Raw genomic sequence first — 26,319 nt, 5'->3', positions numbered from 1 at the left:
GTAGTGGCCTGGATAGTTCTTATGAGGGCAATGCCACATTCGGGGCCTTCCGGTGTTAAAGTGTCCAACATGGGGTCCACCGACACCAACACCTCTTCTGCTTGGAGCCCTAGGTTCTGGGCCACCCTCCGTAGCAACTCCTAGTGGAGCCTGTTGTCGGGGGGGGGGGGAGAGGAGGAGGGGAGAGGAGGTGGGAGTGGAGTGGATGAGGTTCCCGTCACTGCCTCATCAGAAGATGAAGACAAAGATGCTCTGGGCAGTGTCAGGCTCTCCTGGCCTTCAGGATCGCAGAGGTCTCCCTGCATGGGGATATCGTGTTTGGTGCGGGGTCATCCCCGGTGCTGATGCCTGCATCCCCCTCTGTATCTGCCTCTGTGCCGATCTCAGTGCCCGCCTCACTGCCATGTGGTCTCCAACTGGTGGAGGAGCCGTCTTTCCAAGGAGTGGGACTGGGGGCCTCTAGGGTAGGGCCTCTGGCCCTCATGTCCAAAAGGGTCGTGCACAGGCATATGCCACTGCACTGGTCAATGGCTCATGAGAGAAGCCTGTCCCGCCTCTTGACTGTACTGGCGCCGCGTCAACTGGTGCTATGACTCCACCGCGGAGTCCGATGACTGTGACTCCGAACATGGGGACCACAGTGGTGCTAAGTGAAACAGTGCCGGAGAACAGTGCCATGGGGAAGGCTACCAGTGCCTCATTATGACCTGTTTGCCTTTAGATGGCACTGCAGTGACCAGCACACGCTCTGGCTTGGCAGGAGACTGCTGTACCGTCATGGCTATCAGGTCTCTGGCCACCTCAAATGCGTCCAGGGAAGGAGGATCCAGTTCTTTCACTTCGCTCTCTTTTTCAGGGGAGTCCATGGACACCGGACTCAACAGACCGCTCTGTGGGTCCAGAGTCAAGTGTGACGCCTACAATGAGATGGGTGCCACCTGCCCCAGTCCAGGGCATGTACCATCACTATCTCTCACTGTTGATCTCACTAAGGACGAGCACCCTCTATTAGTTTTCATGTGCAGCACTGGTGAGTAGGAGCGGTGCCAGGCTGATATCAGCATTGGTGAGAGGCAGTGCTGAGGGTCTCTGGGTGCTGAATCCTTCCTCAGCGATGCCAGCTTCCTAACTGAGGGCTGCACACTCCGCACCAAGGTGCTAGGGTCTGTCTGACCTGCTGGTTGGGGGCAAAAAGCTGCCTCCATGAGGAAGGGTGTCAGTCTGACCTTTCTCTCCTTCTTGGTCCTTGGATGGAATCCCTTGCAAATCTTGCACCAATCTGTCTGGTGGGATTCTCACAGACACCTGAAGCAGGATTCGTGGGGTTCACCCCTTGGCATAGTCTCGTGGCAGGTCCCACATGGTTTAAAATATCAGGATTGAGGCATGCCACGAATCCCCCGGGGAAAGGGTAAGGGGGAACAATGGGTGGGGGGGCCCCAAACAGAAAACTTAACTAATAACTAACACTAAACTAATCTAACTATTTACAGGTTTTCAGTGTTCAAGACCACTAGGGAAACGCTTGCTGAAGCGATAGAGAAGCGTAGCTGCAACAACCTTCATGGGCAGTAAGAAGAAACTGAAAAGGTGGCGGGTCAGTAGGGTCCTATATACAGCACCATAGTGGCACGACTCCAGGGGCCCCTAAGCCGACGCAATGGGTATCACTATGGGGAAAAACCTCCCGACAACTGTGCACGCAGCGTGCACACATCTACTTGGAATCAACGTGGACGAGCACTCGAAGAAGAATAAGAGAGTTTAAGCTCATTAGAATAGGAAGCAGTTTATATTACACATATATGTACACTGAACAATTCTTATAATTTCAAATTTAATGAAAAGTTAACAGTAAAATTTAGTTAGCATAAAAAATATTGTCTTGTACTCAGTTACTATTACCTTATTACTTTTACAAAAAACAAATGTCACTTGAAGATTCCTCATTCTAAAACTCGGGTACTGCAGGTGTAAAAGAGACTGGCTAAAAGATGTATATTTTTTCACAAATGCTGTAGTTAATCTGTGTTGTATGCAGTGCTGTAGCTGTGTCAGTCCAGGGATATTAGAGAAATAAGGTTGGTGAGGTATTACCTTTTATTGGACCAACTTCTGTTGGTGAGAGAGACAAAGATATTACCTCACCCATCTTGTCTATCTAGTTAATCTGTAATTTACAGGAGGAGTTACACTCTGGGTATATGAGGAACACCCAGAAAAGTAAATAAGGAGTCTGGAATATAGACCACAGACAAGGCAAGACCAAGGCAAAATAGCCTGAGCCTAGAGTCTGCAATTAAGTCTTTTCTCTACTAAAAAGTCACTAATTACCCAGAATCTCTCTAAAGTAGACAAAGTTTGAAATCCTTAATTATACTTATTTAGTATTTCACATGGTTTCTCAGATATGTTTTTCAGTAATACTAGAGTGATTTTTTTGGATTCAAAGCTGGTGGCACCCACTAATGGTAGAAGTGTGGTTTCTAAGAAATGCAGCAGCATCTTTACACTTTTTCCAAAACCACCAGCAATGCAAAGAGGGAGAGAGGAAATGGCTTACAATGTGTTCAGAAGTTCTCCAGTGCTCACAAGGTAAAGCACTGTGAAAAAAGCAACATGTCCATCTCCTGAAGCATGCCAGTATTGCTGAAGTAGTATCATATCTGCATATCATATAGCACCCTACCACCAGCATAAGGGAGAGTGCTAAGCAACAGCTGTGATAATTTGAAAAATGTTTCATAATATATTCAAGCCCAAAATACCTTCAAGTAAAACCCCAAAATAGCAAAAAAGTTATTGCAAGTTTGTAAAGGAATAGATGGAAGTAAAATAATTATTGGCTGCTCATAAACAGACCAACAGCAAGAAAAGATTTTATCTTTTCAAATGTTTTCTATTTAAGAGGAAGGAAACTAAAATTAAGTGACATTGACACCTGTTAAACAATTAATTTAAAGTAAAATTCAATAGCAAGAAATGCCAAATTGCAGGAATATATCCAGAATTCCAATGAGAATTTAGTTCCAGAAGCCTAACGATGGGAACAAAGCAAAGCCAAACTACAGAAAAATCACACCTCACGAAGCTTTCCCAATTTGGCTTTTTATTTTGGGTAAGGAGAAGATTGGGGGCATGGGGAGAATTCAGTGGTTTTATCAGGCAAAGAGCAGAGAATCAGGAAGCTAAGGCATATGACTCCATCCAGTGGCAGAGATAATTGAAGGAACTGGTTATAATAAACCAATAAATCAGAAAAGGGTAGGATACAAAGCCAAGGGACCGGAGGAACAAGTCCTGCTATTTAAGATTTTTTTGAAAAGTACTTCTTTTAAGGGGATGAACATTTACATTCTTCATTATCAAATCCCACGATTACTGACACTTAGGTGTGTTTTTGTGTGTGTGCATTTGTGCATTTAACGTAACAGTAACAAAGTGTTATATATTATGTTTTTAAAATATTGAACAAGACAATCACTTTGATGCTAATTATTCAGTGAAATGTTTAACTGTAAAGCAAATCATATGGAAGTTTCCATAGACAATCAAATTTATTTTTAATTCAAGTTTGATATGATTACTACCCTGATTTGACTTAAAATGGAGGCCTTATTTATCCAAATGGACAAATGAAAGAGCCACATTTAATTGTCCTTAAGAGGAACCAATGATTAAAACATATTTGGAAAAGAATTATTTGGGTAATTTTTATGGTTTAATGTAGATATTCATAATATATATATTTTGCAGGAACAGAAGATTTCTCCTCAAGAAGGAACAACAGTTACATGAAAACAGGATAAATGCAAAAAATAATGTTATGCTTAAATTAAATATATAAAGCCTTCTGGTCCTCAGTCTTGAATCATTTGTACAGTTATTGATATCATTAGATAAGTGTTTAAGGTAAAATTATGTGCTAAGATATTACGGGTGATCTGATCTTTCCTGTAATTCTTATCAAAGATCGACTAGAAGTATTTGGAAAAAATCTTTGATAGTTGGCATCACACCATAGATAGGAGGAGTAACTTGGTCAGATGTTCTTGTCCTTACAGTAGATAGCCCTGGACTTGGCCTGAGCACAATCCCTCCTAGCACCCAAATGGGTTTTTGTTTTTTGTTTTTTAAATACTATAGAATACCATTAAATCCTAACAATGATTAGTTGTCAAAAAATCCTCCATAAATATACTTGTCAGCTCAGAAAATAAAACCATGAGTTAAATGCTAGATCAAATGAGCATCCATTTAACATAAAAAATTGAAGGTGACAATAACCTAGCTACATCTAAACTTTAAATAACTGAAACAAAAATCACATTTGTTATAGCAAAGTACTTTAGTCATCTTATTAGAACATTCTAAAGATAATCCTCTGCATTGCCCACAACAAAATAGCTACACCTACCAGTCCCCAGTAATGCAAGGAGCTCCACCCTGTTGGTCACCGCTATGTCTGCATAGAGCCCCAGTGACTTCCCCACCACCTGTGAGCAGACCAGTACATATGCCTGAAGATGTGTGGATGAAAGTGGGCATGCAGTGGCTGTGAAGAAGAGAATGAGAGAGGAAACTAAAAGAGTACAAGAAAAAGAGGTAAAGAGGTCTTGGGAGAGATGTGGGGACAGAAAGAAGAAGATAGAAGAGGAGACAATATAGGTAAAAAGGAAGAGCTATAAAAGAACAGGGGTGGTCAGAAGGGGGAGAAAAAGAAATACGACGCTCAAAACAATGCAGGAAAAACAAGTGCAGTAAAGCCAAAAATGGGAAAGAAGGTGTAACAGACACAGAATACAGTAAAGTTACACTTTTAAATTGCAAAAGGCATGGTCATTTGGGGGCATGCCTATGTATGCATTTGTCACCTACATTAGTGGATTAGTCCTTGTGCTATTCAGATCTAAAACAGTCAGTGTGTGACTGGGAAGCAGAGCAGACAAGAGGGCAAGAAAGAACGCAGTGCTACTAATTCTTCCGATTTTACTGCAAGTATTACTGTAATAGATGTTTTTCCTAAGCTGCAGCTCCTGGAGTCTTGTTACGCGGGAATCTCAGCTTTCATTTATACGTAGTTTCTAGCTCTCATAGCAGAAGGCAAATAAAGAAAATCCTCTATTTACTATTTTTTAAAGATCTCATGGCATTTAAGCCAATCACTTGATTTTTGAAAACTTGAGGTTGGCAATACTAAGAATGGGAAAAGTGGGATCAAGTGAATAAGAGAAAAGGGAGAAGGAAGAGAGGGATCTGGACAGAGGGAATGAGAAGGAATTAAATGAGGGGAAAATAGTGAATAAAGAAAGAAAATAAATGAGGATAGTTGGACTTAATTTAGGTGAGTCAGTGCTAACTAAAACTCTAATATGGAAAGTGAATAAAGAGTTTATGTGACTGAGGAATAAAAGTTGTTTTCATAACCTGTCTCAACCTGCCATTCTGCATGCATCTATTACAACCTACGCTGTAAACTACAGGTGAAAAACTAAGTGGTGCCCTAGAAGCAGTTTTATTTTTCCATAAGGCAATATACTAACGTAACTGTTTAAAGAAAAGTTGTAATGTTTCCTGCACATGTAAAGTAAACACAATGCAGACAATTTTGCCTATTTACACTTCACATTATTGCAAATTTAATTTATCAAGGAGCTAAGAAATGTACATACGAAATTCTGTTGACAATGGCATCTTCATCCTCCTGCTCATCTGAAAAACAATTTATAGCAGATGATTTAGTTTCTACACCTACCTATACATAAATGAAAGATGAAAATAAGTTATGAAAATAGAAAAATTATAGCTCAGATAAAAAAATTCATATTAACTCTAAGCCCATTATTTCTGTGTTCTGCAGTATACATACATTTTGTAAATTAATTTTACCCATTTCCATTAGTTTTCTTAATAAAGATTAGTGCAGCTTTCCCTCCACCCTCCCTTTGCTGATTTCTTAATCTCGTCAATCAAGACAATTGCTCCTTGATGGTCTCCAAGATGATAAAGTAGTGCGTTTGGAGGATAGTCATGGCAGGAAATTCCTTTCTACATCACTACTCTTCCTTAAAATTACAAACAGCATTCAAACAAGTTAAGAGGAAAATGGGTTTTAATACATCAGAAGAATACAGGCTAAAAATATCAAGAAACACCCAGTACTGGAAAAAACAGATGTGAATTTTATATGCAGGGGAAAACAAAAAAACAACAAAAAAAATACATCAGAACAATAGTAATAACCTATTGTTGACTACCAGAAGTGATACCAATACCTCTCACCTAATCTTAATTCCTTCATGAGCCTCTGGGTTTCTCTTCTGATATTTTAGGAAATTTTCCTTTTCTTATCCCTTAGGTATCCTCCTATTTCTGAAGGGCTGCCACCCAGATTGAAGGAGGCTAGTCAGGATTCTTTACTTCCTTCTTGGTCTCCTCTATAACTTTATGGACAGCATAGCCCCACCCCGTTTATGATGTGGTCTCTAGAACAAAAATTCCACTTTTAAATCAGTTTTCTTCCTAGCCCCTTCAAAGGTTCCATGTTTGCTTCACATGCCTGCAAAAAAATTCCAGGCAAGTAGCAGATATAGCCCCCATGCTCTTGACAGAGCATTCATTATCTTGGGACATGGTCTCCCAAAATTAAATATAAACAGTTATTTATAATGAAAAGAAAGCCATAGGCCAATCCTCAACAGCTTGTGGTAGAAGTGGCAAGCAAATGAATAAAGCAAAAGTTTGTGAGTTCTTCTGTCTGAGATGAAACTATTACAACTATCAAGCAGCTCATTGGTACCACTGTGCAGCCAGAACTTTGGAGTTTCCAGTTTTGATGGCTTATCCAGGCAACTTTAGCTTTCTATAAATGTATATGTTCCTATGAATTAAAATAAAAATAATTCAGCTTGTGAACATATGGTAGGTTCTTTTGATTGTTGTAGGAAAGTGGTGTGATTTAAAGAGTCCTTTGTGAAATGGTAGAGATGCTAAAGTTGACTTTCATGTAAATTAATACACAAGTAAGTATTTAGACTTGTATAGCATTCTGCACTGGCATCTGCACTGGCTTGGTACCAAGGCAAAGTGGGCTGGCTCAGAAGCCAGTCGAAGCACTGCCTCCATAAGTAAGGCTTTCAGGCAGATTTCTCTGTCTTTCTGAGTTCGAGGTTTGAAAGCCTTGCAGATCTTACACTTCTTACGACGGACTTTTCCCAGGCACTTCAGGCAACTATCGTGGGGGTCACTTAGCAGGAAAGCCTTCCCACAGGAGGCACACAGTTTGAAGCCCGGTGACCGGGGCGTACCCTGCTCCTAGCAAAATCCCAGCCAGGACTACCCTAAGTGTCTAACTACCACTATCAACAGTTACTTAACCTATCTACCTAATTAACACAAACAACAAACAATAGAGTTCAAAACCAAGGGAATTAAGCACTTGCGATGCAAGCAAAGGCAGTTCCAACAACCGTCACAAGTGGAAAGAAGGAACTGAGGGGGCGTGGGGCCAGCCGCACCTCATGTACCACAGCATGTGTGCGGGGCTCCAGGGGACACCGGAGCCGGCCCTATGGAATCTGCTAAAGGAAAAAAGTTCTGGTAACCTTGCACATATGATGGAATGGACATGAGTAAGCACTCGAAGAAGAATCAATGGTTATAACCTCTTTAGAAAGGATAGAGTGGGCAAAGTGGAGGGAGAGTGGCACTGTATGTTAAATGTGGCATAACCTGTTTCCAGGTCACTGATAACTCAGAATAAAATGATTTTGAACACTCAATATCCTAACAGATAAGGCACAAGATTTAGGTATTAAATCAGCATCTGCTACAGACCACCAAATCATACTAAGGAACAGGATGACCACTTCCTTATACACCTATTTACAATATGTAGGAAAAAATCTGTATGATCATGAGGGATTTCAATATGAGTGACATATGCTGGAGGTTGCATGCTGCCGGTACTAAAACATCCCTGGAATTTCTAAATGCTATAGAAAAGTAATACAGCCAACATGGGGGAATTCTATGTTAGACTCCGTCCTAAAAGATAAAGAGGAACTGATTACAAAACTAAAAGTTAATGGTAGCTTACATACAAGTTGACAAAGACTATCACATTTTATAACGTACAAGCAGAGTAAAATCCAGACAATATATATATAATATATATACTTGGTGCTTTAATAGGGCCTATTTCAGAAAAGTATATGAGCCAAAATCAACTGAGAAGAAGAATTTAGTGAGAAAAATGTGAGTGATAATTGGTGATCATTTAAGAAACTTTACTGGATGCCCAAAAAGTCACAATCCCACAAACGAGGAAGAAGGCTGTGGTGGTTAAAAAACAACCTAGTTAAGAGGTGAAGCGAGTGATGGCAGTTATAAAAATATATGGAAAAAGAGGAAGTTGGCAGTAATGAATATAAATCAGAGTTTAGAAATTGTATAAAATTGATAAGGGAAGCAAAGGGACACAATGAGAAGTCTATGGCCAGCATAATTAAGGACAGTAAGGAGTTTTTTTAAAATATATTAGGAAAAAAAAAAAGAATCCTGAGAATGATTTTGGTCCATTAGTAGATAGAAATGATAGAATCATCAATAATAATGCAGAAAATGCAGAACAATTCAATAAATATTTGTGTTCTCTATTTGGGGAAAAAATATTTATATAGTCTCATCATATGGTGATGATAAAACTCCTTCCACTCCACTAGTATCTTTGGAGGATATTGAATAGCAGCTCCTAAATACAGACATTTCTAAATCAGCAGGTCCAGATAACCTGCATGTAAGTTTTAAAAGAGCTGACTGGGGAGCTTGGTGGACCATTAACATTAACTTTTAATAAGTCTTGAACCACGTCAGATATGCTAGAAGAAAGCTAATGTTGTGCCAGTTTTTAAAAGGGTAAATAAGAAGACCCGGGAAATTACAGACCTATCAACCTGATGTCAATCCCATGCAAGATAATGGAGTGACTGACATGGGACTCAATTAATAAACAGTTAAAGGATGGTAATCTAATAAATTCAAATCAACTTGGGTATATGGAAAATAAATCCTGTCAAACTGACAATGTCTTTTTTTGATGAGATTACAAGTTTGATTGATAAAGGTAATAGTGTTGAGATAATATACTTAGACCTCTGTAAGGAGATTGACCTGATACAGCACAACATTTTGATTAAAAAACTAAAATGATATAAAATTAACATGGCACACATTGAATGAATTAAAACCTCGCTAATTGATAGGTCTCAAAATGTAACTGTAAATGAGGAATCGCCATCCAGTGGGTCGGTTTCCAGTGGAGTCACACAGGGATCAGTTCTCGGGCCTACGCTATTTACCGTTTTTATCAATGACCTGGAAGAAAACATAAATCATTGATAAAGTTTGCAGATAAGAAAAAAAATTGGGGGAGTGGCAAATAATGAACAGGACAGGTCAAAGATTCAGAATTATCTGGACTGCTTGGTAAACTGGGCACAAGGAAACAATATGCATTTTAATGTGGCTAAAAGTAAATATATACATCTGGGAACAAAGAATGTAGGCCATAGTTACAGGATGGGGGAAAAGGAAGCAGTGACTCTGAAAAAGATTCAGGGGTTGTGGTGAATAATCTGTTGAACATAAAGTTCCAATGTGATGCTGTGGCCCAAACAGCTGATGAGTTCCTAGGATACATAAACAGGAGAATCTTGAATAGAAAGGTAGGTTATTTTACCTCTGTATTTGGCACTGGTATGACCTTTGCTGGAATACTGGGTCCTGTTCTGGTGTCCACAATTCAAAAAGGATGTTGATAAATTGGTGAGGGTTCAGAGAAGAGCCATGAGAATGATTAAAGGATTAGAAAGCAAGCCTTACAGTGACAGACTCAAAGAGCTCAATTTAGCTTAACAAAGAAGTAGTTAAGGGGATGACTCCATTACAGTCTACAAATATCTATTTGGGAAACAGGTATTTTACAATGGGCTCTTGAGCCTAGCAGAGAAAAATCTACCATGATACAATGACTTGAAGTTGAAGCTAGACAAATTCAGACTAAAAATAAGGTGTCAACTTTTAAACTATCAGAGTAAATAATCACTGGAATAATTTATCAAGGATAGTGGTGGATTCTCCATCACTAACAATTTTTAAATCAAGATTGGATGTTTTTCTAAAGGATATGCTCTAGGGATTATTTTGAGGAAGTTCTATGGCCTGTGCTAGACAGGACATCAGACCAGATGATCACAATGGTTCCTTTTGGCTTTAGAATCTATTATTTCCTTTAATGACTGAGGACAAGAAGGGTGGTTATAAGAAACAGGTTCAGGAAGAATGCTGAAATAGGTCTGCTTCTGAGCACTGGGGTCACTAATACCAGGACTTCTTTTAAAAGAAAGACATTATTTCCCGCTGCAAACCCAGCAGGTAAAATGAAAAAGCAGCTGAGCATCTTAAAGTTCAAAGTCTGGTGTTAGGAACCCAAGCTGGGGGCTGCTTGTAGGCTTCCAATTCAGATCATAAGAACTCAGGTGAGAAGAAAGCAAAAGGCAGATGAAGGCAGAGGGAGAAGGGGATAGGTGGCAGCTTTGAATTGTCCCCTCTCTCTCCTCCCAAATTTAGTCAAGTGACATTTAAAAACAATATATTTGGACAGTGATCTGAAAAGACTGGGAACCAATGCAGTACAACAATGCTCTCTGGAAAAAAAAGTTATACCAATTCATTTTTAAGTGGAAATAAAAATCAAAATTTGAATATTTAAAACTACTTACCTGCTTTCCTTTTGTATCTTGTGATTATGAAATAGGAAACAATGTAGAGAACAGCAAATAGGAGAAAACAGATCTGGAAAAAAAGAAGAAGTTTTATTTAATTAGGTTAATGAGAAGTCTGGATTATATTATACATTTATCAACTACCCAAAACTGAAATTAAATTCTGATCAAACAGGAAAAAAGTGCTATGCTTAAGATCATGTTTTACATTTGAGATTTCTCCATGTGTTTTACAGCTCAATTAATAAACACAACTCCATTTTCTTGGTTGATTAGTTCAATTTGCTACATTTTCCAACAAATGCTAATTAAACTCCAAATAAATTCAACTGCTAGGGCCAAATGTTTAAAGGGCTAGTACATCAACTCATTTCCAAAACTCCAATTTTAACTCATGAAACTGTTGCAGGTGAAGTCTGATGTCTTTCTACTCGTCAGCAGATATTAGTCAGCATCACAAGCTACAAGAGAATTTGAAAAAATTCATCAGGATCACTGGTCCCATGCACTAGAAGAACCATGATTAAATTAGCTGAATGCTGTAAATTAGGATTAAAATTCACTGGCAGAATTGTATGGGGAATCTTATATGAGATCTCTGCACACAAAGCTTCATTCTACCCATTGGTAATCATCATCTTCATCAGCAATCAAATTAACCCAGAATTTGACAAACAAAATCTGAGTTCCTGCTGCTGTCCCAAAAATGGAAGTCAATTTGAAAGTTAAGCATTATTTGTAGAACATAAATGTTAAACAGACTTTTGGTAAAAATGGAATACTTCTACATTCTGTAAATGTTACCTATTGTGTTCTTTGTATCTGTTTGCCTGTGAAAACTAAATACTTTAAATTTACATTTTTAACTTAACTTCTTAATGTACATTTGTCAGTTAGTGCAATGCTGTTCTTTGTATGTACTGACATATTATAATAGCACCTTAAGCCAACTGTCAATGTGTATTAAAAATGTGAAAGTGAGCTTGAAGATGCAGAAACTTCAAGGCATACTATCTCTTCAGGCATTCGAATGCTGTTACTATTTATTTTTGTGAATATGCATTACCACCACCTGGCTAAATCACAGCAGACACAGGGTACAGTCATCTGAACATTAAAAGAAATATGCCATTAAGTGTGTAAATTGATTCATTATACAAAGCCCAATTTGCCCCTCAACCCATAAAATAGTTTTTTAAATGTAGCTACCTGTGTCTGTGATTTGTAATATTAACACAGGGAATCTACCTTGCTTAGAACTGAGCTTCAACCTGCACTACTCACCAACTGAGGATTGTGAAACAAGTCTGTCCTACTCAGACAGGCAAAAGCTAAACTGCTTCTCCAGATAGTCATTTGAACACTTGATGCCTTTAAGAGTCCTATCAACTTAAAACTAGAATAAAGAAAGTTATTAGAAATGGGAGAATAAAAAAAAGGGCACAGAAAACATGTTGGGATGAAATTTAAGTAATCTGACCTAATTCAGTTCAGAAGGAAAAGGAGGATACTGCCTTAACAAAAAGCATACAGTCAAACAACAACATGACAGGAAATATTAATAAAAATGTAACAGGAAGAGAAATTTGTCTTATGTGTAGTGCTCCTTCATAGGAGTAATGGGTTACTAGGACTTTTTATCAGGTTCATCACTGTGGTATCTAGGTACCTATAACTGCTCTATAGATTCTCACTGTATGCAGTGTTGTAGCTGTGTTGGTCTCAGGATAATAGAGTGACAAGGTGGGTGAGACAATATCTTTTATGGATCAACTTCTGTTGGGGGGGGGAAAGGGGGGTGAGAGAAAGAAGCTTTCAAGATTACACAGAGCTCTCCTCAGGTCTGGGAAACTTACTCAGAGGGTATGTCTCCATTGCAACTAAAAACCCACAGCTGGCCTATGCCAGCTGACTTTGGCTCACGTGGCTCTGGCTAAGGGAATGTTTAATTGTCATGTTTAATTGACATTCAGGCTTGGACTGGCACCCTGGCTCTAGGACCCTGCAAGGTGGGACGGTCCTAGAGCTCAGGCTCCAGACTGCACATCTACACCACAATTAAACAGCCCCTTAACCTGAGCCCAAGTCAGCTGGCGCAGGTCAGCCCTGAGGGTCTAACTGCAGTGTAGACACACCCAGAGTATCACAGCTAAATACAAGGTGGAACAGATTGTTTAGCATATGCAGTTACCATATATTTCAAGAGACCATTCAAGGTGAAGTGGCCCATTAACACCCCTTCAGTAATTTGGAGGAAAGGAAAGGGGGGTGGAGGGAAGCAGCAGCAGGGGGGTTGTTAGTGGGTTATAGATTTTTGTAATAAGCCATAGGTCCTATGTCTCTGTTCAGTCCATGATTTTTAGTGTCTAATGAAGTTATGAATTTAAGCTCCGAGGCTCAACTTTTGAAAGTGCTGTGCTAGTTTCCTTTGAGGTTGAAGACTGATAGGTCAGATATAGAGTGATCCATTACAGGTGATATGTTTTTGCATTATTTTTCTGAAAGCTGATTTGATAGTGTAGTGACTGATCAGTTTCACCCACATAGTTCCACTAGAGACATTTAGTGCACTGGATGAGGTACATCACATTTTGTGATAGGCATGTGAAAGACCCTGGATCTTGAAAGGCGTGTTGTGTGGGGTTTTGATCATTGTGGTAGTGGAGATAACGTCTTCAAGTTTTTCTGTTGTTCTGGCAGGGTCCGCTTTGAATTGGTGTGTCCTGGCCTGGGGGGAGCTTGCTTCAAGTTTGGCAAGGTTGGAGAGTTGGTTGTAGGTCATAAGAGGGGGTTCAGGAAAGATTTCTTTCAGGATAGGGTCCCCATCGAGTATGGGTTGTAAATGTTTGATGATATCCCTTTTTGATCCATCTCTTGCTCCAGGAACTACACTATATTCACCATTTAACCAACATCAATCTGCATCAGTAAACAAAAAATATGTAATGCTTGACCTAAATCAGATTTTTGACCATAGCTTCATAAATTCATAACTTCACTAATTTCTAAAATAAAAGACATTTGAAAAGTGGTGCAGCAAGAACAAAGCAATAGAAGTAAATTTGATTCATGTTACATTCTTGATACTCCCAACTTCTCTGTAGGAGATACAGCAGGAGGTATTTTATACAGTGCACATTCAGCTCTTTTGGTCTTTTCTGTCTTTCCAGAAGTGAAACACTGAAGTGTAATTGTTTGAGACCACTGGCAACTGAAGGGCAGTGTTAACCTGATAAGATTAATTTATGACTTCTGCTTTAACATTGTGTCCAGTTAACTATGCTGTCACCTGGATTACTCTGGCTATGTCTGAACTCTGATGACCAGTCAGATCAATGACCAAATCAAGCTCCCTGCAAACTGCATTTTCTGCATACTGCAAGTGGTTTATCTCCTCTTATGCGGTCATTGGACACTAAAATTGTGCAAAGTGTTTGCAGTGAGCAGAACTGTTTTGGGATTGGTCATGTGTAGGCTTAGTAGAATTTGGGTTTTTTGTAATTTTTATGGATATCAATGGGGGGGGGGTTAAACATTTTTTTCAATTTTTATTTATTTAAATTTTCAAAGTTGCAGAAAATTAGGGGGGGGCAGACAATTATTTAATGACAGCAAATGTTGAGATTAAAAATGTAAAGCTTTCGAACCTTTAAAACACAAATTGTAACCACCAATCTTTCCAAGCCTAGTGATATGAAACTAAGGCTACATCTAGCTAGAGAAATACAACCCAAAAATTAAATTTGGAATTGAAACTATTAAATGAGTACATAGTTTTGCACAGCTATACTGCAGACTCAGATGAAACAGATTTCAATTAAGATTCATTTGGAATTCTGAATGCAAAAACACAAATAAAATCTTGGAGACAATGACTCACAGGTAAACCAAAGAAAAATGTTTGCATAAACCTCTGCAAACAAGACTGGTGAATTTTGTGCAAGTTCTAATGGATACTTCTTGACAGAGGTGGCATATTATGGAGATTGTGGACTTGACTTGCTCCTGCAGGTAATTCACCCACAGGTGCAGCTGTGGAGGAAACTCACCATCGGAGGGAAGACAGGCAGAGATATTGCTCATCCTCCCTTAGGGCTTCTATAGTCAGAGACGGGCAGAAAGCGTTTTATGCTCCTGTCTGGGCTATTTGGAGATGCACTGAATCAGCACATTTCCTAGATGGCCTGTCCCCACCTCTCCTCCAGAGCCAGGCATATAGATAGTGACTATGGCCCAGATCCCTTCTCTCAGTGGCCCACTGGATTATGAGTATTTCATCCTGACTTTTAGAATTATCCCACTAGCGCCAGCCTCAACAGTGATCTTTCCAAGTTAAATAACTGGAAATATTTCAACCCATTATCAAGAGCTTTGGAGATCAGTTTCCTCAATGATATTTCCCTAAGTTTCTTTAGGCTAGTCCACATATGATGTGCTGCATACTTCACACAGAAAAAATTGCTTAAATGCATGCCAGAAAATTCAGCACCACCCATCTCATGTTCTATCAGTAACTACCAAAACACTTAGAAAGCAAACAGGAACAATTTAGAAAAAGCAATTGGAAGGGAGGGGGAAGTGCCATAAAATGTCACATGCTCTATACAAAGGAAAAGGAAGATTTCCAATCCAAGTGAAGAAAAAAATATATATACATATACCTGAATACAGGAATGTACAGTAAATGAAGGCAAAGTCACTTATTAGGCATAGTGAGATTATCATACACAAAATTCAATACTCACGCAAATACATCTGTATGCATTCAGGGAATGGCCTGACTCAAGGGGAAAAATTCCATTTGCAGGAAAAATTGTTTCCTCTTTCCAATTACTAGTATATATGGACTAGGTGAAAGTATTTAATTAACAATCCCTGCAGTGATACAGGGTGTGGGATCCAGAGAACAGTTTCACCGTTTGCCAATATTTATACACAGGTGCCAGATGTCAGGCCACCTGCAGCTTATGTAGCTCTGAATATACTATTAACACAGATAGCACTTGACACCTGTCTCTGACATCAGCCACAGGGCATCAAAGATGCCAGCAGCAGCACTGGAGCCTGTTGAGGGAAGGAAAATCTACATCTGATTCCATTCCTTTCCAATTCCCCAGATCCACACTTCTGCCAGTGTGCTTGACCTCTATGGGTAAGGTCAGCAGTAAGTCAGTGAAAATGTCTCACACAGCTACTGCCTCTCACTCCGTGGCTGCCCAATACACAGAAAGAGTGATGAATGTAAAGAGCAGGGGCTCTTACTCGCCTGTTCAGATCAGATGGGCAGGAAGAAGGAATCTAATGAGCACCTTTCAATCTCTTCAATATGCTAGCCATAAAAAGATGCAGGAGAGCCTACAGTAAGACGTCACTCATTAATTGTAACTTCACATTCAAAGTGGACACATTATTCCATTTCCCATTCAAAATTAAACAGTATAGTAGTTGGGTTTAAGAGAAAAGCCTTCAAAACTTCTATGGAATATACTACAGTTCGTAGATTAAGGCCAGAAGAGATCAATCTGATTATCTAATTTGACATCCTGCACATTACAGGCCATAGTAGCTCTGTATCATAGGGTGACTGGCCCCTTTTAGAGGGAGTGGGCATCCAGTGCACCTGTGACTCAGTTGCCTGCCATCTGGGTTTAAGTAAAAGGTACCTAGGCCTGAGAGATGACAGGAATGGGCAGGTAACAGATGCCTGAAAATAGAGGAGACACAAAAAGCAGCCGCAGGGAGTTGCCTGAGGGAAAAAGATGCACGAGACCTGAAGGAAAGCAGAAACTGAGAGCTGCAGTAGATGCTTTCGGAGGAAAACTTTTGGAAGGACTGGCTAGAGCTGGGGAATGCTGCCAAAGGCCAAGAACAAGCCAAGAAAGGCTTGTTCACTGGCTCCTAAGAACAAGGGGAAGAACCAGTATGATCTGTGTAAAGCTGGGCCCAAAAGCAAGGGGTTGACTCCGGAGGGAAATCCCTAAGAGCAGGGATACTACTCACATGCAAGAAGGCCTGGGGAATGTAGAACTGCAGGGAGACCCTTAGAAGCCTGAGAGGAGGACTGTAGGAGGAGCCCAGAAACAAAGGGTTAGTCATAGAGGGAGGTTTTGCCAAGCAGAACTAGAACTCACAGGTGAGGCCTGTGGAAGTGAAACAATCTAAGGAGCCCTCTCACAGGAAAACTGACTTGAGACTATGAGAGATGAAAGATGGGAGAGAAGCGGGTTTGAGGGTCTTGGGCCTGAAAAGTGGAGCAGGGGCTAAAGGAAATGGGACAGAGCAGTTAATGACTCCAGGGTGGACAACCTGAAAATGGTTATCTTTGAATGGGATTGAAGAGATGCTGCACTGTTGCCGTTTTTCTTTTGCTATCAATGTTTAGCAGCTTTTGAACATATTTATGGTATAGTAGAGCTGTCTAATACAGCTTTGCCAATGCAACTATTGCCCAAAAATGGATATGAAACTGGTAATTTATCAATACCAAAAATCAAAATGTTATATTTACTATGCTTTCCGTTTGTACAGACTATAAGCATTTGAACAGAAAATTCACTCCTACTCTATTTGCTTTTCACTTCAGATCTACAACTCTGGAAAATAAATTATGCCCCTTTTGTCAAAGATGCACAAAAAATTATAGAATCTTATTGTTTTCACTGGCACACACCTTTGGGAGTTTAACAGTATTTCTTTAGCTATTTGGCATTTCTCCATTTTCTGCAGCACATTACTGTTCCTGTGCTAGAATGTAGCACAATCAAAACACCCACATCTGTTACCAATGTTAGGGAGCCCAGTGAGGTGGGATGCTGTTTACAACAGCTATTCAACACCATATTCATTAGTCCTGCTCTGAGCAGAGTTAGATTAATATCAAATATGTCTTCTGCAGCCAGCAACCAATCCAAAGCTCCCAATATTGCTATTACCTGTGAAACCAAACCAGTGTCAACAATGGTGTGGAAAGGTCTAGAAAGTTCCTATAAGTACTGACAGGGCCTAAGTCCATATTATGTATATTAAATCTATACTACATACAAGACATATATTTGTTCAGTTGGCATGGTCAAAACTTGAAAGTGAATAAGTCAACCAAAACATATCTATGATGAAGGCCTGAAATGGCTGTCAATGCCTCTCCAATCAGGAGGAAGAAAACAGATAATTTTAGACTGCAGCACACTTTTAGTGTAGGCTTTTTCTCATAAGAAAGCCTGTGTCTCTTTCAGGGTCATTTGGAAAATAAACAATACAGTGAAAACTATGCGCAGATCCATTACAAATGTAATAAATAAAGACATGCTACTAAAAGAAACCAGAATAAAGATAACAGGTATGCTTTGAAGAAAAACTGACTAAAGTTTAATTCTAATTTGTATTCAATTTGTTAGCTCAGAAACACTGAGCAGAATGGGGGAGGTGAGAACAGTGACTGAGGGAGGGCAGTCTGCCTGTAAAATACACTTAATTCTGCTTGTGACTAATAGAGATGTATATGTAAATGCCTGAACAGTTTAACACATACAATAGCTATTGCTAACTCTTAAGATTTTAACTTTCTAAATTCCAGGAGCACTTTGGTCCGTGATATGAATCTCAGTTGAAGTTTGACATTCATCACTTTCATGTGTTTCTATGCATTACACAGGTTTTAGCTCACGTTTGCAAGACATTGTATATATCTATTACATCTCCCCCCCCAAAAAAAAACTATGTTAAAAGACCATTAAGATTGCAGGTCTTTATTCTGGAAACCAGTGACTATGAAATGAATGTAGAGGTTATAGTGGATGAACACCTGAACATAAGCTCCCTATGCAATGCTATGGCAAAAGGGACTAATGAGATTCTTGAATGTATTCACAGATTTTAAGGACAGAAGGGACCACTGATCATCTACTCTGACTTGCTGCACAACACAGGCCATAGAACTTCCCTGAACTAATTCCTGTTTGATTTAGACCTTATTTTTTAGGGGGAAAAAATCATCCAATCTTGATTTCAATATTGCCAGAAATAGAGAATCCACTATGACCCTTGGAAAGCTATTCAAATGATTAATTGACCTCACTGCTAATTTACTTCTTATTTCTATACATAGGGTATGTCTACACTATGGAGTGAAGTCTATTTTAAATAGACTTTCAACCACTGAATTTTAGAAGTCGGAGGAGCGTGATCACACCATGCTCATTGCATCAGGGGATTGGGTCCCCACTACCCATGCTTGGATTGACAATCAAAGCAGTGCATCGTGGGTAGCTATCCCACAGTGCAACAAGCTGCAGAGGGTTTTGGGAAGGTCGTTGTCCTCCAGTGATGCAATGTACTCCCCCCACCACCACCACCCTTCTTGTCCCAGTTCAAACAGATCTTTTCACACCATTTTTTCAAACCTTTCACTCTCTGCCACTTGCACGCCATTGCTTGAGAGAAATGGAGTCTACTCAGCTCTGCACTATTATTGTGAGCATCACAAACACCTCAACTTATTCTGCAGTATTTTCAGGGATGAAAATTTCAGCCGCACCACTGAAAATTGCGATGTTACAGAGGCCGCCTTGTTACAAGCCATAGAACGCAAAAATTCCTGTTTGCTGCAGGCTGTTGCACCATCTGCAGTCAGTGGAGTGCCACTTCTGGTCTCAGGAAACAAGCAGTGACTGGTGGGATAGCATCGTTATGAAGGTGTGGGAGGAGGAGCAGTGGCTGCAGAACTTTCATATGCAAAAGGCCACTTTCTTTGAACTTTGGGGAGAGCTCTCCCCAGACCTGAAACGCATGAATATTCGCTGGAGACCAGCTCTGACAGTGGAGAAAAGAGTGGCCATTGCTCTCTGGAAGCTAGCAATGCCAGACTGCTACTTGTCAGCTGGGATTCAATTTGGAGTTGGTAAATCCACTATGGGAGTAGCTGTGATACAAGTGTGCCAGGCCATTAATAGACTTCTGCTAAGAAGGATAGTGACTTTGGGAAATGTGGAGGACATAGCAGAAAAGCCTTCTGCTACAGGGTTCCCAAACTGGGGGGGCAATAGATGGCACGCACATCCCTATCTTAGCTCTGGACCATCTTGCCAAAGAATACATAAATCAAAAGGGATATGTCTCAATGGGCATTACAGGCCCTGTGGATCACAGGGAATGCTTCTCTGACACCAGTGTGGGGTGGTCTGAAAACGTGCATGATGCACGCATCTTTAGGAACTCAGGTCTGTTCAAAAATATGCAGGCGGGAAACATCCCAATAGTTATCTCTGACTGCTGTGCACTCCATAATGTCTGTGAGACAAAGGGAAAGGAGTTCCCATTGGATTGGGTTGTGGAGGCAGATAGGCTGGCTGCAAATTTTGAGCAGCCAGATGCCACTGCAACACTGAGAGCCAATTGTGGAGTGCTGCATCTTGGGGAAGCATTGAAAAAACACTTTTGCAACGAGACACAACAGTAATGTGCATTACTTATCTATGCTGTGCTTTCGCTTCGCATCCCCTACCATCCCCCACTGAGCCAGTTCCCCCTTTCCCCTCCCTTTATTCCCTTATCAATAAACAGTAATGAACTGTGAAGTAGTATGTCTCCCCACCCGCCCGCAACCTTCCTCCTCCGACCCATTCCCTCCCCCCTTTACTCCCTTTTTATCAATAAAGAAAGAGTAATGAATTAGAAAGCAGTACTTTCTTTATTGGTGATCCTTCACAGAGGGGGAAATGGAAGAAAACTGCATGTTCTGCATGCACTGTGTGGGGCTTCTGCACACAGGAAAAAGTCACACATCTCCACTCCTTAAAGAGGCCATCACCTCTTTCTACTCCCCTCAACCAACGAGGAGTGTAGCATTTACTGCACCCTGCTCAACCTCCTCCTAGATCGCTTTGGGGTGGGGACTAGGAAAGAATGCATTAGCACAGAGTTTTGCAGGGGCCGCAGAGGGAGGAGTCTGTCTTGCCACTGAGCTTCCTGAAGCTCAACCAGATGACTCAACATGTCTGACTGATCAAGCATTATACGCAGCATCTCTTCTTGTGTTCAATGCTCATATTCCTGTGCTGCCTTCCTGTTGTCCATGTGCAGTTTGTCAGAAAATGAAATCCTCCACGCTCTTAGCTCTATGTCAGCAGCCGTGGAGGCATTCATTAGCTCATTAAACATGTCATCCCAAGTTGGTTTTTTTCGTTTTCTTATCTGCAACAGGCACTCTGCAAGAGTGCGAGATGGTGTGTTGAAGGCCGCGTTGTCCACTGTGAAGGAAGCAAAGCACAAGGTCCCCATTGTTAACTTGTCTCATGGATGAAAAGCAATGTTACAATGTAAAAATACCCCTGAACATTCTCAAGGGAAGGCTACAACCACATGTCATTGTCTGACTATTGCAGGGATCAGAGTGCTGTTCCAGCCATGGTAAGTAAGGGGCGAGTGCATCTATGTTAGAGAAATCCCTGGGGCCCATGCTGCACAAGTCCACGCTCCCTAGAACAGCATGGATGTCGGGCTTCCAATTGATCAGGCTTTAAACAGGCAGTAGAAAGTGTGAGGGGTGAGTACGGGTTAATCGTCTCTGAAGGAAAAAAATGGGAACCTGTTTGCGGATGCCCAAGGCCCATAGCAACAACGTCCTACTTAGGGACTTGCAGTGTGCTGAACCAAGAAACCATCCCTGGCTGTGCAACAACACACGCTTTAAAAAACTTTCTTGGGGAGGTACTGTAAATGTGCGCCATCTTCCCTAGGTAACCATGAGTGATATTAGCCTGCTGAGGGTCACACAAGCGAAAAGTGAGGATTTGCTGCAAGCATCTGGCTACAGGCCTGGCCCTTATGCTGCTATGCTGTGTTCCGTAATGATGCCTGAACAATTCATAACAGAGTGGCGGGGGAAGTGTCCTATCACAGTGGAAGAAATAAGGCTGCCCTCCCAAGAAGCCTTCTGCAAAAGATTGCAGAGTACCTGCATGAAAGCTTCCTGGAGATATGCATGGAGGATTCTCAGAGCATCCCTGTGCACATAAATAATCTTTTCCAGGGTGAACCCAATACTTAAGCACACAAAGTTCGAAGATGCACAGCCCCACCACGACACACACCACTTTTCCCCCACTGGTACAAGATTCTGGACAAGGGATATAACCAAAAAGCACGCAGTCTGCAGAACACTCACCAGATGTGCCTTCCCCAGCATCCTAGTCACGGTTTCCTGCATCTGGGTGGGCTGCTCCTGTGTTGCAAACAGCTCCTGGCTTTCAGGTAGAAGGGATACCCCACTCGCCTGCCCCCCATTCTCATCATTCTCCTCCTCCTCTTCCATGGACTCGTCCTCATTCATCCTGGCCTCGCATTCCCCGAGGTATCAATGCTGCGTGGTGGCATAGTGCTGAGCAGCTCCTCGTAAAAGTGGCATGTTTTGGATGAAGAGCCAGAACAGCTATTAGCTTCCCTAGTTTTCTGATAAACTGCCTCAGCTCTTTGATCTTAACGTGGCACTGCTGCACATCCCTGTTGTGCCCCTTCTCCAACATGCCGCAAGATATCTTCTCATAGATATCCAAATTTCTTTTGCTTGCTCAGAGCTGAGCCAGAACAGACTCTTCGCCCCACAGACCGATGAGATCCAAGACCTCAGGTCGACTCCAGGCTGGAGCGCGTTTGGGGCATGCAGTTGTCATGATCAGTTGTGCTAGCACGTTTTCTCCATGCTGACCAAATAGGAAAAAGGAATTCAAAATTTCCCGGGGTTGAGGGAAGGAGTTATTTCTTGTTTACATGGCTGCAGGGCAGCAGACTGCAAATGTGCAAAGCGGTCACAAGAGCATTATGGGATACCTCCTGGAGGCCAATGAGGTCAATTTACATTGGGTTTTGCCTATACGGATACTCATTCAACCCACAGAATTCAACTTCAGCACTACACCACTTGTAGAGGTGGTTTTATTAAGTTGAATTTTACCGCGATTTAGGTCAGCGGGACTGACATGCCAGTGGAGACGCATACTTTATGTGAAACAGCAAGAGTTCTATGGCACATTAAAGACTAACAAATTTATTTGGGCATGCTTTATGTGGTCAACGAAAGCCGCATTACATCAACCTACACTGTCAGTGTACACACCAGGCCTGAATCGGTCTAATTTCTACTTCCAGCCATTGGACCTTGTTACACCTTTGTCTGCTAGACTGAAGAGACCTCTTACCAAATTTCTGCTCCCCATGTACATACTTCCAGATTATGATCAAGTCAGCCCTTAACTTTTTCTTTGTCGAGTTAAATAGACTGAGCTCCTTGAGTTTATCACTATAAGGCATATTTTCGTTTTCATGGCTTCTCTCTGAACTCTTCAATTTTTCAACATCCTTCTGGAATTGCAGACACCAGAACTGGTAACAGTAGTCAAGTAGCAGTCCTTCTTACTTGATACTTCTCTTTATATAGCTCCAAGATCACCTTAGCCCTTTTGACCACAATGTTGCACTGGGAGTTCACATTCAACTGATTATCCACCATGACCTCAAGTCTTTCGAAGTCACCAATTCCCAGAATAAAGCCACCCCATCCTGTATGCTGGCCTAGGTTCTTTGTCCCTAGGAGACATGTGATAGATGCAATGGTTTGGAAGCACAGACTGCACAAAGAGAACATATACTAATGTGCAACAGATACTATGGACATATGCAATATTCAAAGATTATAATATCAACTTTGTAAATGTAACTTAATGGGTTTCCTAATGATTGTATTCCTGACTCAGTGGATAAACTAAAAGATGCTTCCTGCAGGAAACAAATCATTGGGGCCTAGTTATTGTAAATCCTTAATGCAGGTATCAGGTCTGTGGAAGTTTCATTCCTGAAGGTAATAGCATATACTGGTTTGACTTGGTCCAAGAGGACTGGCAAACCAACAACTGTATGAAAAGACAGCCCCAATCTGGAAGGAGTGTCACTCGTACCCAACCCAAGAACTGACATGAAACCGTAACCATAAGAAGCAGGTCCTGCAGAAAGGTTCTAAATTATTTGAATCCCACGTGGGCCCCTGATGGAAGATTTTGCCTTGGAACAATGTTGAGTCTATAAATTGCCCATTTATCCTTTTTTTGACTACAGGTACAACATTAGCTTTCTTCCAGTCCTCTGGAACTTTCCTAGTGCTCCAAGACTTATTAAAAACAAAAAACAAAAAAAACACACCCAACATCAACACTCGAGACAGCTCTTTGGCCAGTGATTTTAAAACTCTTGGAAGCAAGTTAACCAGACCTGCTGAAATAAAAATGTCTAACTTTAGCAGTTGCTGTTTAACATCCTCTTTAGTTACTGTTGAAATAAAAAATCTCATTATCGTATAATATGAATACATATGGTGTGTTACCAAATATTTAAACACTTTTGCCTTTCCTGCATTTATTATTGATAGTTCTACCATTTCCATCTAGTAATGGACCAATACCAGATATTCGGATTTCTTTTGATTCTAATATATTTAAAAATTCCTCCTCATTGTCCTTAAGTCTGCTGGCCATAGATGTCTCATTGTTTCTTTTTTGCATCCCTTATCAATTTTTACAATTCCTAGCCTTGCTTTATATTCATTGCTATTAATTTCCCTTTTTTATTTTCCATTTTTTTTTTGGCTATTTTCTTTTGCCCTCTAAGACAGGCCTGTTTTTTAATCAATATAGCCTTCTCTCTCAATGGTGGCTTCTAAAGAATCTCATAAAATGTTTTAAATAGTTCCCACCTATCATTCACATTCTCTATTTAAGTTCTCTCTGAGCTAATTTGGATCAACTGTTTTCTTTATGAAATTTGGAACTTTTAAAGCATCACATTTGATTTGGACTTTTTTGGGGGGTTGGACTTTATGTGCAAACAGAATCATCAAGTTATGATCACTAGCACCTACACAACCACTAATTTTTAGTTCTGTGATCAATTCCTCTTAATCTGTCAAGATGAGATCTAACATAATTCCCCATATAAAATGCAACACTGAGGTAGGAAATTGACATCTATGATTTTTAGTACTAAAATATCCTTGGAAATTCTGACTGCATGAAAGCTCCAGCGTGCGTCACCCAAAATAAAGTCCCCAAGGATAATGCAGCTTACACACACACACACACACACACACACACACACACACACACACACACACACACACTAGACAAGTTCTTATGGTGTCAATCATACCGTTATCTTCTGTGATTTGGTGGTCTGTAGCAGACACCAACTAATAATCCCATTTTATTCTTTGTTAGAATACTGGTCCATAAGAATTCACTGTGACCCTACAAGTTAGCACTGAGGGGCTCTTAGGGTCATACTTCACCTCTTACAATGATCCACTAAGTCAGTCACTGGCTGATCCATAGGCACTGAACTGGAACCCTCTTCCCTGGACAGGGCATCTGCTACTATATTTCCTTCCCCTTAACATGTACAATTTCCACGTTATATTCTTGTAGCATCATGTTCCATCACAGCAGTTTGGAATTGGTGCCTCTGGTTCTGTGTAATCAAACTAATAGAGACCGGTCAATTAGAACCCTAAATTTTCTGGTAAAGGGACAGGGCCTTAACTGTTCATTGCCCATATGGCATAACTCATTTTCTATAACAGTAATTCTGTGGGATGGGTGTCAGTTTTTTTACAAAAGCAATGAGATGCTTTTTTAATCTTCCCATGACTGTATTAATACCACACCTAAACCTAATGTCTAAAGCATCAGTGCATAGTTCAAACATTTTGTCAAAACCTGGATGGGCAAGAAAAGGCTTTTCTGAAAACATTTTCTTTACCTTATCAAAAACCCCTTGACAAGCCTCTGTCTACACAACTTTGTTTGGCTGTTTCTTTATGCACAAGTTTGTGATAGACACTGAACACATGCACAAACTGCTAGTAATAGTTAACCACACCTCCGAAAGACTGGATCTACTCTTTCATTTGCCGTTTGGCCCAATTAATAATAGCTTCTACTTTTAAGGGATGAGGCTAGTTATCCTCACTCCCTACCTAAAGTCCCAAATAAAGAACCTTGGCTGATACTATTTTACATTCAGATGGCTTTACAGTAAGACCTACATCTTTGAGTTTTGATAATATAATCCTCAAGTGACCCTTGTAATCTAATCAAGAGTCACTAAATACTGCTATATCATCAATAAAACCTCATGCAAAGCTTTGTAATCAATACTTGACAAGCCTCTGAAAGATTGACAAGCCTCTGAAAGGTGACATTTTGAACTCAAAGGTTCATATCAGTAATAAAAATGAATTTATTTTGTGCAACATTGTTTAAAGGAATCTGCCAATAACTTTTAACCAGGTCAATCGTGCTTAGATATTTTGCTTTGCCCAAAGTATCTAACATATCATCGATTCTAGGCCCAGGATAAGCATCAGGAACTGCGACAGCATTAAATTTTCTATAGTCAATACAAAATCTCAGTCTTATCTTTTTTAGGATCCAATACAATAGGTAAAGCCCAGGAACTCTCAGAGTTTAATTATCCCTATATACAACACATTCTG

At 40.4% G+C, this 26,319-nt stretch overlaps 1 protein-coding gene across 3 annotated transcripts in view; it reads right to left on the bottom strand.

The window, feature by feature from the left end:
- LMBR1 (limb development membrane protein 1) overlaps window positions 1-26,319 on the bottom strand; it is a 144,951-nt gene that overhangs the window by 100,423 nt on the left and 18,209 nt on the right. For all 3 annotated transcript variants that reach the window (XM_067542714.1, XM_067542716.1, XM_067542715.1), the window contains exons 2-3: window positions 10,782-10,854; window positions 5,673-5,712 (exon numbers count right to left, since the gene is read on the bottom strand). In XM_067542714.1, coding sequence (XP_067398815.1) covers window positions 5,673-5,712; window positions 10,782-10,854 — 113 coding nt within the window. The remainder of the gene's footprint in view (window positions 1-5,672; window positions 5,713-10,781; window positions 10,855-26,319) is intronic.

Source organism: Emydura macquarii, unplaced genomic scaffold (genome assembly GCF_026122565.2).
Source record: "Emydura macquarii macquarii isolate MOO-44397 ecotype Brisbane River unplaced genomic scaffold, CSIRO-AGI_Emac_v2 contig_719, whole genome shotgun sequence".
Taxonomy (NCBI): domain Eukaryota; kingdom Metazoa; phylum Chordata; order Testudines; family Chelidae; genus Emydura; species Emydura macquarii.
This window is presented reverse-complemented; position numbering and strand designations above follow the sequence as displayed.